The 14,304-nt window shown below is 36.7% G+C and overlaps 1 protein-coding gene across 3 annotated transcripts in view; it reads right to left on the reverse strand.

The window, feature by feature from the left end:
- Positions 1-14,304, reverse strand: part of USP33 (ubiquitin specific peptidase 33) — a 62,020-nt gene that overhangs the window by 29,301 nt on the left and 18,415 nt on the right. For all 3 annotated transcript variants that reach the window (XM_024734578.1, XM_024734580.1, XM_024734581.1), the window contains exons 2-8: positions 7,535-7,666; positions 7,278-7,331; positions 6,783-6,845; positions 5,360-5,512; positions 3,002-3,104; positions 2,188-2,257; positions 587-700 (exon numbers count right to left, since the gene is read on the reverse strand). In XM_024734578.1, the coding sequence (XP_024590346.1) occupies positions 587-700; positions 2,188-2,257; positions 3,002-3,104; positions 5,360-5,512; positions 6,783-6,845; positions 7,278-7,331; positions 7,535-7,615 (638 nt within the window). In that variant the 5' untranslated portion in view covers positions 7,616-7,666. The remainder of the gene's footprint in view (positions 1-586; positions 701-2,187; positions 2,258-3,001; positions 3,105-5,359; positions 5,513-6,782; positions 6,846-7,277; positions 7,332-7,534; positions 7,667-14,304) is intronic.

Genomic DNA, 14,304 nt, shown 5'->3' on the forward strand with positions numbered 1-14,304 from the left:
ATATAACTTCACATCCCAAAATAATTCATTAAAACAATCTTTTCCTAGCATACTGAAATGACAGTAATAACAAATTTTTAACTCAAGAGATACTCTTTAGTAGGGAGTCAAATATCTCAAAGAAAACTGAAGCACTTAAGAATATAAGTACATGAAAGCTTTGGTGATTGTTTTCTTAGAAGAAAGGCTGGGCAGTTCTTAGGAACCATTAAATGCAACTTTCTGAATAGTTCTAATATAAAATATTACAGCAAACAATTATTTTTCTAATGCTACACTTAGAATAAATAAAGATAAGCAGAAAAATAAACATTCATATATGCCTCTATGGTCTGATTTTAGCACTGTGAGAATGCCTACTCCTGAATTAAAAATCAAAAGTGTCAGTAACAGCAGCTTTAATAGTTCAACATTTTATCTCCAGTCCAGATATTTCATTTGGATGTTCACTTTCAAATATAACATGCCCAAAACTGAATGTCTCAAATCTCCTTTTTACAGCCCTATAAATGTACCTGCAAATGTTTAATATTTATGATATTCATTTAAAAATATAATAATGAAAATAAACATATTAAGTACATACCTGCTTTTATGCCACAGTTCTGTCATCAGTTTGAGATAACTTTTACAAATAGCTGGTTTCTTATCTGTTCGGGCTAGTCCTCCACAATCAAGAAAAAACTGTGTCAAAGGTGGGCTAGTTTAAAAAAAAAAAAGGTTAAAAAAAAAAGTTAGCGTGCAGTCACAGCTTAATACTGATTGACTTCTAGTCATTCAATGAATTGACAGCACATAGAGCCCTGTATCTGTTACTTCTCTGCTCTCTTTTACAGCTTCACATTCTTTCCTTCATTATCTTGCTCAATCCATCAAATCAGATTTGACCCACCACATCAGAGTCCTCAATGCTGCCAAATCCAGTAAACACCTTTCATTTCCCCCTCAGTAGCATTTGTCACAGGTGGTTCACCCATTTGTCTTGACCAATGTAATGCACTTTTTTACTTTTCTTCTTGACCTCTCTGGTAACTCTTTTCCCTCTTTATTGTTTTTTCTGCTCTTACCAGCTATATAACTATCAGGGTTCCTCAGGACTTGATCCTATGACTTTTCATCTCTTCCCTGGGTGATCGTCTGCAGGGCATTCCATACTGCACCTACCTACTTTACAGGACTATAATTAAAAAAAAAAAAACTAATTGCTTTATTAGAGACTTTCCACCTACAGAAAAATAGAAAATATTTTCCTAGGACCTCTGAACTAAAAGTGATTTGAGGAATTAATTAGTTTAAGCTCCTTGTTTTCTAGATGTAAAAACAAATAACTTCCTCAAAGACATACAACCACCTAGGGTCTGAGCCAGGACCAGCAGTCTTAGGAAACTACAGGCGCGATCAAAGCAACCCCATTGGGACAACAATGGATTATGTCCCAACTCAGTTTCCTGCCTACTCTACCTTAAGAGTTACTCAACAAGAAAGAGGAAATAACTTTTTCAGGAATATTTACACATTTAGGCTTTAGTTAATCCAGATAATTTTTTAAGTGGGGGCATTTCAGAAAAAGGGGGGAGGCAGCACTATGTGTTGAGAGGGGTGAGGGAAGAGGTACAGCAAGGATTTAATGGGATCCTGTTGGCTAGGGGAATTGAATATAATTGTCACCTCTTTCCCATATTACTATTAATGTATATTTCTTTCTTTTCTTTTCTCACTCCTTTTTTCTCAGTGTACTACAGCAGCACGGTTTTCTGCTCCAAGAGTAACTCTATTATTTTTTTTTCATAATTTTATTTTATTTATTTATTTTTGGCTACACTGGGTCTTTGTTGCTGTGCGCAGGCTTTCTCTCGTTGCAGTGAGTGGGCTTCTCATTGCGGTGGCTTCTCTTGTTGCGGAGCACAGGCTCTGGGCTCGCAGGCTTCAGTAGCTGCGGCACGTGCACAGGCTCAGTAGTTGTAGCTCGTGGGCTCTGGAGCACAGGCTCAGTAGTTGTGGTGCACAGACTCAGTAGTTGTGGCGCGCGGGCTTAGTTGCTCCGTGGCATGTGGGATCTTCCCAGACCAGGGATCAAACCTGTGTCCCCTGCCTTGGCAGGCGGATTCCTAACCACTGCACCAGCAGGGAAGTCCTCCAAGAGTAACTTTAAAAAACTATACTAACAAAATTAATTTATCTACTTACCAATTGGAAAGAGCCTGCAAAGCTGCATTCATATAACAAGTATTTCCAATATTTTTCAAACCTGTAAGACCTATTAGGAAAAATTATAAGTTATGTTATCATTCAATAATGCAATGACTCAATTTTATGAGTGTTCGCTGAATATGTAACTAGGTAATTATTATGGTTCCCAAACTATGTTAAGGAAATACAAAATACATTATAGAAATACAAACAGCAACTTGAATAACTCAAAGAGGTCAGACTTACACCAAAGTGTTAATTTTCAGAAAATTATTTAAATATATCCTTAAAGGGTTAAGATTCCCTTACATCAACTATAAAACAGAAAAGTCTGTACTAAACTATACAGATAGTTTATACTAAGAACTGTGGGCTTTAGTAAAGTGATGCCAGAGAAAGGAAGCATCAAAGTTGTCAGTTTGCTTTTTCACAGATACAATTTTACTAGGTCAAATTTCAGAACTTTTTTTTAAATACAATTACTTTATTGATTTATTACAATCACATACTGCCAACTAGCATTACTTCCACTCATGCATCATTAAAAACAAAAGGATATTTCCTTGGTATTTTCAAGTGATGCATAATACAATAAATAAACAAAAAAAGGTAGAACTTAAAAATGCACCCTGATTAATTATGTAAACTGATAATTTTTTTGAAAAAGCATAACCGATAATCTGATTCCTAGAAATTTTTTTTGTAATTATCTTCTGATCATCTCTAGATTTTGAAATATTCATATGATACAATTTCCTAAAGAAATGGACAGTAGCATACAAAGGAGTGTTATACAGGAGAATTATTTTACCTCTTGCCTTAAGTTCATCTTCTTCTTCCACTTCTATGTCCAGATCATCAAATACAGCAACCAGAGGAGTTTTTAATGTTGTGTTACTGGGTATTTTAAAATCCTGGATAACAGAAAAGATAGCAGGCTTGAACAAATCCTTAGGTCAAAAATTTTTTTTAATTTGTTTGCAGCTTATCTGTAGACTTCTACAATCTCTCCTGATACTTGTTAATAAAGTTATTTTGCATCCTTTTATGCATATGAAATAGTTTTAAATATTTTTTAAAATTCCAATATTAATTCCCAAGAATTGGATTAACTCAAGAGGTTGCAACTGGTGACTTGGTCAAATGCTAGTCCACACTGTTTTAAAAAAAAAAGGACAAAACACAAAACAAAAGCAAAACTTTGAGCTAATATTTTAAAAATTGAGTGAGCTCACATAAAAATCAAATTCTGCAAGTTCTCTTCTAATAGCAGAAGATCAAAGTACACTGAACCCATTTAGCAACCATCAGTGGGAGGAGGAAACTGAACAGCAGAATGTACTTAGCACGTGCTCTCCAACTTATTACAGCCTATTTCTCTTCTTCAAGGCATGCATATATGCACTTATACCCACCCACTTTATACATTTACTTTACCTTCCTGGCATCTGTAGATACTAGATAGTTGGGTAGGCCCCATATTCTCACTTTGGTGTATTGAAATACAGAGAAGTAGAGCAGCTTTAAAAAAAATCATTCAAAATCTTACCTCCTACAAAACTGTTTGAAAAATCTTAATGACATTTGAATGGTTTCCAATACTGTTATTCTATAATTAATGTTCTGATGAACTGGGCTCAAACAGCCTGTAAATTTTATACTGCTAAAAAAAATCTGTACAAATAACTTTCTTTTTCTTCTGAGTAATTTCTTCAACAATGGGATCATCAGGAAGTTGTATGAAATTAAATTCATGCCTTTTATGTGTTATAAATATAACTCACCAGAAAATTATTTACAAGCTATCAGAACAGTATCAGTATACTTATTCAACCGGATTCAGCATTCACTAAGCGTTTGCAATCATAATCTATTTGGGCAGAAATGGCAGATAGCTGTTTTAACTTTTCTTTAGTCAGTGATGATTATTTTCTCGATGTGTTTTAATTTGTATTTCTTCTTTGTGAACTATCTGTACTTATTCTTTTTTTTTTTTGTACTTATTCTTTAGATTATTATAAATTGTTATCAGTTCCTCATGCGATTAAACTTTTAATTATCACATTTTTATTAATAGTGTTAGAAGGTTCAGGTAAACTTATTTTCAAACTACCATGGCATTCAAAAGAAAACCAAAAAACACGTTTTTAAATGATAAATAGGTATCAGTAGGAGAAACAGTAATGATGGTAATTTATAAACTAGAGTTATTCAACTATGAAACTAGAAATGCAACAAGTATACCTTGTCTAAAATATAGTCACTTGAAGTTATATAATGTGTGAGGCAAGCAAATTTACTATCACAAATATCTACCATCAGAATGTGATACAAAGATACAACACAAAATATCTTAAGAATTGGTATCAAAGAACACAATTATAGAAATACAATGTGATTTCTATAACACAGAAGGAAAAAACTCACTGATGTGTTAATTAAACCATACAGACCAAATGATGATAGGACGCCAACTATTCTTATTTTTTTCATTCCTTTTCCTATTTTTTCTTTTTTTTTTTTTTTGGCCACGCCGCACGGCAGGCAGGATCTTAGTTCCCCAACTAGGGATCGAACCCATGCGCCCTGCAGCGGAAGCGTGGAGTCTTATCCACTGGAGGGCCAGGGAAGTCCCTCCCTTTCCTATTTTCTATATGACTAGAAAAGTCTCAATATTAAGTGACCAATCTTTGCAAGCTTACCCATCTTTTGTAACCAAACACTGATGTTAAGCTTTAATATATTCTATCTGGTTTTCAATAAATTAGTAAAATGTTTACAGTAATATACATTGGGGTGAAGCAGGGAGGGAAATGAGGAAAAGAGAGCTGAATTAGGGCCTATCAAAGAAGGCCCATCACCTCTCCTAGAATCAGACTGGCTAGAAAAAGAAACATTATTTAAACCAGCTGTTTTTTTAAGTTTTTAAAACACATCAGGTGCTTTTCCATCTTCAGACAGGTGTGGGCTTCAATTTCACTCTAATCCATCACTCTATAAAAGAACAAAGGCCAGCTTCGGTGTTTCATTTGAGGAAAAGAGGCACATTATGGAAATTTTTTAAAGTACAGGTGAAGTAGGGCTCTTTTAGATTTCAGCTACATGACAAATTCTGAAATTATTACCTGAAAATATTTGATATTTTAATTACACAGATTTAGATTATTACCTGGACACTATTTTCTTGTGTTTGGTGAAGTGGTTTTACATGAGGTAATGAAGGCTGAGTTCCTAATTTTCTATCCAAAAATACTTCTTTGCTGCAAGCATAACACCATACTCGAAGAGTGGTAAGGTTCACAGTTAAATAATGCTTTGTCTCCTGTATAATTTCATAGGAGAGAGGGAAGAAGAGTCAAAATTATAGTTGAAAACCTTTCAAAAGATCATAGAAGATAAACTGCTGGCCTTTGATGAATAACAATATACTCAAAAGAGAAAATTTAAACTGGAGCACCAAAAAACCAGTTTTTAGATAAATTGTTAATGCATAGTGAATAGTAACAATATCTAAGCCTACTCCAAAAGTTATTCTATTGTCATTTTTCACCACTATTCATTATAAAGATAAACACAAGAGTTATTATAAGACTCTGCTTTGCGGTTAGCAAGTAATTATAATACAAGAAAATTGACAATAGCACAGTTAACTGTTCCAGGAGATCAGAATGGCAAAAGAATATAAATGACATGAATCAAAGCACAAAACAGCTCAAGCGATAGTGAATATGATCTTGGATATACGAAACTCCAGCCTTTCTCAACTAGAGTTCTGCAAGAGAATAATGCCCTATAGACAATGATCTGAGTAACTATTTTCTCAATTCTCCCAAGAATGGTACAGAGTACCACCATTCTAGATGCACCAAAGAGAAGTAAATTAACTATGTACCATGATGCCTGAGAGCCTTAATTAATTCTCTTGAAGAACCCTGGTTGAGAACAGTTAATGCTGTAGAGATAAATATGAACAAGACAGCTCATTCTCAAGAAAATGTATAGTTTAGAATGGGAGCTCTATCTAATCTGTAAAAGAAGCATGCCAGAATTACACACAAGCACCAAACAACCAGGGTGACGTAGAAATGGGACTCCAGTAAGGAGGATGTAGAGAAAAAGGTATATGAGTTGAGACGTGAAGTCAGTCAGGCCCTGTCATAGCCTAGGCTTCTATTCTTGACTTCAACTTCCATATCCTAATATCTTCAGCTACCACCTCCATACATCTGGAGGTACATTTCTTAAATCACTACTCTCTTAATTACAACCTCTTTCTAATACTGATCTTAGCAATTCCCCTCCCCACCTTTTTATAAGTTAAGATTTAACTCGTTTATTAAAAAAAAAAAGAAAAACGGACAAAATTTTGAATTACAACTTAATGTTGTATTTGCTTTCCCTTTCCTTCAGGCTCTCTTTAAAAAACGTCTTGCGCGGGCTTCCCTGGTGGCGCAGTGGTTGGGAGTCCGCCTGCTGATGCAGGGGACACGGGTTCGTGCCCCGGTCCGGGAGGATCCCACGTGCTGTGGGGCGGCTGGGCCCGTGAGCCATGGCCGCTGAGCCTGTGCTCCGAAATTTTTCTACATACATACCTGAGAATGTATGGTGCTATGATCTACTTGTGATTCACCACAGCCAACATATGAACATCTATTCTATAAATAATTATATAAAAAGGAAAATCAGGTATTTTATAACATGTAAGTTTACAATAATAGCATTACAATTACATTTACAATGAAGTTCTGATCACATGGTTTAACGGAAAGATTAAATGACTTCCCAAGTCAGTTATTTTAACCAAAAGGTACTAGGCACAAAAGAATATAACTGGAATATTTATAAGCTAAAAGATATGTCTCCGCTAATAAAAGGTGAGGGTAAAATATTTTAGTGATTTACCAAACTCGGCAAAAAGCACTGTAAGTTAAAGCCCAAAGTTTAAAGTTTAATTTTTATAATCGATAATGATCTTCTTAAAGTATTGTTCATTTATGAAGTCCTCTAAGTGTCAAAAAAATCTTCTAGTTAACCTTATTCAGATATAAATTTTTATATCAAACTTTTGAGAAGAAACATACACATACCTCCAGGCACGCCCAAAGGTTTGGTCCTCTGACTTTACAATCCTGACAAGAACCCTATGAAAGGAAAATCACACAGACAATATTACCGTTACATAAATACAGCCAAATATATATATTCACTAATATCATATATAAAAAATTTGGATTCATGAACATAGAATATTGTAGTAATCTACAGAAAACACATATCTGGGAGAAAAATGAATATGATCTTTTAAAGGATTTTTTAAAGGAAGAAAAAAAGCCCTCTTTCTTACATGAGATTTTTGTATTAAATCTTCTTTAGTTATTTCACCAACTGAATCCAAATGCGGACAATGACCTCGAAAAGCTGACATTTTGTTAGAAATGTTTTCCTGTTTCTCAAGGCTTTCCAAATGAGGTAATACCTACAGAAAAATTGACCAGAAAAGTCAATTTTAAAAGTGCTAATATATTAAAAATTATTAAAAGATAAAACAAGAAGCATACATGTTTATAAGTTTGCCCTATAAAAGTGTATATTTTCAAATACATCTAGGGTACTTTCACAATTGAAGTTAATTTCAACATTGGAAGTTTCTCTACTAATAAATAATCATTTTATTAAAATTGATACCTATGAGTCAATGTAAGTTTGTTTCTCCATTACTTTTGCTGCTTTTTCCCCTTTCTCCCATTTCATTTTTTAGAGGTAAATAAAAGGGAAAAAACTTCAGGTTATTCAATCTAAGTATTTTTATCCCTTCTTATTTTTCGTTTAAAAAGATTAACCCTTAGGCTAGAATTGGAATTGAAAAGAAAAAGAATTCAAATGGAAACCTTCATTTTCACACTAGCAATAGCCCACTGATGATATAAATGAAATAGTTTGGTATCCTAGCAATAAACCAGCATAGTCAATTTATATCAGATTCTCAACCCTGGCACCACTGACACTTCAGGCCAGATAATTCTCTCTTGTGGAGGGTTGTCCTGTACATTGTAAGATATTTAGCAACATTCCTTCTTCTACCCACTAGATACCAGAACACCGTCACTACTACCACTCTGAGCTTTGACAACCAATGTCATTAGACAGTGTAAAATTATGTCCTCTGGGGACAAAGTCATCCCAGGTTGAGAACCACATTATCATATGATCCTTCCAACAACACTGAGATAGGCACCATTATTATCTTCATCTGCATATAAGGCTAATAAGAGAAGAAAACCTAACTGAGTTCACATTGTTAACATAGGATTCAAACTAGGATTTGAATCCACCTATATATCTCATAGGTAAGAGCCAAGGACTCTAAAGTCAAATAGACCTGAAGATTCCAGTAAGTGCTGAATGTCGTACTCCTACGGTAAGGGTTAAATGAGGTAGTACATGTCATGTGTGTAGCACATACTACATATACACATAAAACTTTATTAGGCACTCTGCATCATCCCTTGAGGTTTTTTTATATGACCAGTAAAGGTCTCAGACCTCCCTCCCCTATGAGACAACCAGTTTAAGACTGAGGTAGTTTCCCAAATCAATAATAATTTTCCTAATATTCTTCAGGAGTTTCCTCAATTCCATTAAAGTAAACAGAAGGCAAAGTATTCTGCAATCCCAGTGAACTTAATTTCCTCCAAGACATCACAATGTACTGTAATGTCACTAAATTTTATCCACCTCTACTTTAAATCTTATGAATCATAGAGCAAACTTATACACTGCATTCAATGCCCAGATTATCTTATGAATGGTTTAAGTGAGTGATTTCCAAGTAAACATCTCAAGTCTAACTCAGTAAGGATTTCTAGGTCGTCTTTGGACTGTACATTCTACCCATCTATCTATTGCTGTGTTGGGTCTTCGTTGCTGCACACAGGCTTTCTCTAGTTGCAGAGAGTGGGGGCTCTCTTCGTTGCGGTGCACAAACTTCTCAATGCAGTGGCTTCTCTTATAGTGGAGCATGGGCTGTAGGCACGTGGGCTTCAATAGTTGCAGCACAGCGGCTCAGTAGTTGTGGCTCGTGGGCCCTAGAGCACAAGCTCAGTAGCTGTGGCGCACGGGCTTAGTTGCTCTGCAGCATGTGGGATCTTCCCAGACCAGGGATCGAACCTGTGTCCCCTGCACTAGCAGGCGGATTGTTAACCACTGCGCCACCAGGGGAAGTCCTGGATTGTACATGCTTAATAACAGGGCATTTTATGAGCTTTCATTCATCTTTGGGGTTTGAGAAAATTATTTGGGAAAAAGTTAAGAAACTTTCTAGGAAAGAATAAACAGTTATAAATGTGCTGAAATATTAACACATTAGAAAACACATTAAAAAGCTTCTATCAAATCAAATCAAATGATAAGTCCAATATTATACTGCAACCTACAAAATACAACAGGAATAACACTGGGGTTGATATTGAATAAGTCATTATTTATAAATACCACATTACTACGTAATATTACATAAGCCATGCTCCTGACTTTCAGAGCATGAAGTTAAACTTAAAATAATTAATATTTTCCATTTTTATTTATGTATGGAGGAGGGTTTCCCACCCACCTCTCACTTCCTTTTGTAATTAGATATCTTTCCCTCTTATCCAAATACTCCCACTTGCAACCATAATGGAGTGACACGGACCAGATTTACCCTCTCAAATAAGTAAGAAACCAGACCAAAAAATATAAAATAATGGTTTTCAGACACAGACACTGGATAACAGGTACTGCAGGACACTGATCCATAAGAAGATAAAAACAAGGTGACTGCCCCAACTTACTGCCTGGAGAGAATTTCCTTCTAGGCCACAGTACAGGTAGAAGAAAACCCAAACAGATTTTGGTGATCTCGCTAAGTTGAAGAGACAGAGTTGAAAATTCAGGGAGGCCAAGGTGAGTGACAGACAGTAAAGAACTGAATAGAGAGCAAGTGAACTCTGGAGATTCGTAAAGGGCTACCATTATGTTTTCAACCAGTACTGATGAGCGTGTGCCTGTGATTAAACTACCCTAAGAAGGGGAAAGAACTACTGGAAAGGAGCAGGTAGAACAATTCTCAAAGCCAACCCAGGTCTGTCTGTGTTTCCACCAGACAGAGTTGAAAGATTTCATAATACAGAAGAAATAAAATAGCATACTCAGAAGGGTATCACCTTAGTATTGGGAAAAAATTATCCCTAGAAGAAAGACTACTTTGGTTCTGCCTTCAAAAAGTTCAAAAGAGAGCATTACAGGGTCAAACTGTTCCCAAGGAATTTAACTATGCCTCAGAAAAAAAATGAACATTTAAAGGAATGAAAACAACCAGCACCTGACAAGGTAAAAATCAAATGTCTGGCATCCAATCAAAAACTATAAGATATACAGGGGCTTCCCTGGCAGCACAGTGGTTAACAATCTGCCTGCCAGTGCAGAGGACACAGGTTCAAGCCCTGGTCTGGGAAGATCCCACATACCGTGGAGCAACTAAGACCATGCGTCACAACTACTGAACCTGTGCTCTAGAGCGTGCAAGCCACAACTACTGAGCCCATGTGCCACAACTTCTGAAGCCCACACACCTAGAGCCCGTGCTCCACAACAAGAGAAGCCACCACAATGAGAAGCCAGCGCACCACAACAAAGAATAGTCCCTGCTCGCCACAACTAGAGAAAGCCCACGCACAGCAACAAAGACCCAATGCAGCCAAAAATAAACAAATAAATTAATTAATTTTAAAAAATTATAAGATAGGGCTTCCTTGGTGGCGCAGTTGTTGAGAGTCCGCCTGCCGATGCAGGGGACACGGGTTCGAAAGGAAAATCTGACCCTCAGTGGGGAAGAAAAACTAAGGAACCCAGACATAAGACAGATGATAGAATAAAGGATACAAATGATAAGGAAAGACATGAAAGATAGGAAAAAAAAGAAAGACCCAAATCAAGTATTTAGATGTTAAAAAAAAAAATTTGAGGTGAAAAATACAATGGATGAGATTAAGAGTAGATAAGACAAGGCAAAAGAATAATGAACTTGAAGACACAGCAAAAGAAACTATGAAACACAAAGATGGAGAAACTTAAACAAGAGCATCACTCAGCTAGATGGAAAAGTCTGAACAGGATGAAAACTAAAAAACCTACAAATTGAAGCAACACAAGATATAAGAACAAATAAAACCACAGCATATCAAAAACAAGTTGCTTAAAACCAGTGACAGGACAGACATCTTAAAAGCAGCCCCCAAAGACCCAGAATGTATACTAGAAACAACATAAGCTGGAAGGCAGAGGAGCAACATCTTTACAGTTTACTGAAGGAACACTGTCAACCAAGAACTCCACACCTAGGAAAATATCTTTCAAAAACAAAGGCAAAATAAAGACAGCATTAGACATAATAAAGCTGAAAGAATTTATCACCAGCATACCTACACTATAAAACTTGTAGGTATGCTTTAATAATTTTCCATATAAATCATACACAAATACACATACAGAGATATTCATGGCCATCTTTTTTGTCAATAATATTTTATTTTTTCAATAATATTTTAAAAGACATCCATTTATGTCAAAATTTTCATGGATACATACGAAATGCATTCACACATGGATGCATGCATTCAATCAATTCTTCTAATAATAGACTTTCACTTTGCTTCCATATTCTGCCACTAAAAAATCCATGTAAACATAATGGGTGGGCTTTTATATTTGTATTACATGGGCCAATTTATAAAAATAGATTTTACAATATTACTTTCCAAAAAATGATATAATAATTCATATTTCCACTCATAAGGGAATACCATTTTCTGCACATCAACACCATTTCCTATACTAGTAAAGGTATTACTGGCTTTCTTTTTTTTAACTGTTGTCATTTGATGGGTATGCTGTTATATTTCACTAGTATTTAATTTGCATTGCCTTGACATGCGTGGCTAGCTCAGTCAGGGGAGCACGAGACTCTTTAATTTGCATTACCTTGACAACCTGTGAGACTGTCTTTTCATGAATTTTATAGCCTCCTAGATTTGCTATTTTATTTAATGGCTCTTTAAATCTTTGCCCTTTTTACAATTGGGTTGATAGCCTCTTCTTGTAAACGGAATCCTGTCTTCTATACTGCAACCATTTTTCAAACTTACTATTTGTCTATTAAGTTTTTAATTTTGATGAAATACACATAAGTTTATCATCCTAACCATTTTTTTTTCCTCCCGTACGCAGGCCTCTCACTGTTGTGGCCTTTCCCATTGCGGAGCACAGGCTCCGGACACGCAGGCTCAGCGGCCATGGCTCACGGGCCCAGCCGCTCCGGGTATGTGGGATCTTCCCAGACCGGGGCAGGAACCTGTGTCCCCTGCATCGGCAGGCGGACTCTTAGCCACTGCGCCACCAGGGAAGCCCATCCTAACCATTTTTAAATGTACAGTTCAGTAGCATTAAGTACACTCACACTGTTGGGCAATCAATCTCCAGAACTCATCCCATCTTGCAAAAGTGAAACTCCACAGCATTACACAGCAACTCTCCATTCCCCCTCCCACCAACCACTGGCAACAACCATTTCACTTTTTGTCTCTACAAATTTGACTAGTCAGGGTACTTCGCAAGTGAAATCGAGTATTTTCTTTGTGATTTATTTTTCTTAGCATAATGTCCTCAACGTTCATTGATTTTTATAGCTTGGGCCAGAATTTCCTTCCTTTTCCAGACTGAATAACATTCAATTGCGGTGATATCTCACTGTGGTTTTGATTTGCATTTTTGCAATTAGTAATGTTGAGCATCTTTTCATGTGCTTGTTAAGCATTTATTTATATACCTTCTTTGGAGAAAAGTCTATTCAAGTACTTGAGCCATTTTTTTAATCGAGTTTTTGCTTTTTTGTTGTTCAGTTGTAGGAGTCCTTTATGTACTCTGGATATTTAGCTCCTTACCAGATACACGATTTGCAAATATTTTCGCCCATTCCATAGGTGGCCTTCTCACTCTGTTGACTGTGTCCTTTGATGCACAGAAGTTTCTAATTGATATAATCCAAGTTATCTATTTACTACTTTTGTGACCTGTGCTTTTAGTGTCAGATCCAAGAAGTCGCTGCCAAATCCAATGTCACAGTTCCCCCCTCCATATTTTCTTCTAAGAGTTTTAGTTCTTATGTTTAGGCCTTTGATCCACTAAAGTCAATTTTTGTATGTTTGTGTAAGGTAGGGATCCAATGTCATATTTTTGCATATGGATATACAGTTTGCCCAATACCCTTTCTTGAAAAGACTGTTTTTTCTCCCACTGAATGGTCTTGGCACTCTTGACAAAAAACATTTGACCAGGGGATACTTTACTAAGATGGTGAAGTAGGCAGACCCCGAGCTCATCTCCTTCCGCACACACACAAAAATTACAACTATTTACAGAGCAACTATCTATGAGAATGACCTGAAGACTAGCAGAAAAGATTTTTCAGAACTAAAGATATAAGGAAGGAACCATGAAATAGATAGAAGGAGCAGAGACGCAATATAGTCAAGACCCACACGCCTGGGTAGGCAACCCACAAACAAGAGAATAATCACAATTGTAGGGAATTCCCTGGTGGTCCAGTGGTTAAGAATCCACCTTCCAGTGCAGGGGACGCAGGTTGGATCCCTGGTTGGGCAACTAGGACCACACATGCTGCAGGGCAACTAAGCCTGTGCACCGCAACTACTGAGCCCACAAGCCACAACTAAACTAGAGAGCCTGCACACCACAACTAGAGAGAAGCCCACGCGCCACAATGAAGAGTCCACGTGCCACAATGAAAGATCCCACGTACCACAACTAAGACCAGACACAGCCAAAAATAAGGAATATTAAAAAAGAAATCACTACTACAGAGTTTCTCCACAAGGAGTGAAGGTTCTGAGCCCCACACTGGGCTCTCCAGCCTGAGGGATCTGCACAGTGAAAATGAGCCCCCAGAATACCTAGCTCTGAAGGCCCAGCAGGGCTTGAGTATGGGAAAGCTGGCGGTCTGCAGGAAACAAAACTCCACTCTTGACTGGCAACCTCTACAAGAGGCAGCACCTGGCAGCC

Source organism: Neophocaena asiaeorientalis, unplaced genomic scaffold (genome assembly GCF_003031525.2).
Source record: "Neophocaena asiaeorientalis asiaeorientalis breed wild unplaced genomic scaffold, Neophocaena_asiaeorientalis_V1.1 scaffold15, whole genome shotgun sequence".
Taxonomy (NCBI): Eukaryota; Metazoa; Chordata; class Mammalia; order Artiodactyla; family Phocoenidae; genus Neophocaena; species Neophocaena asiaeorientalis.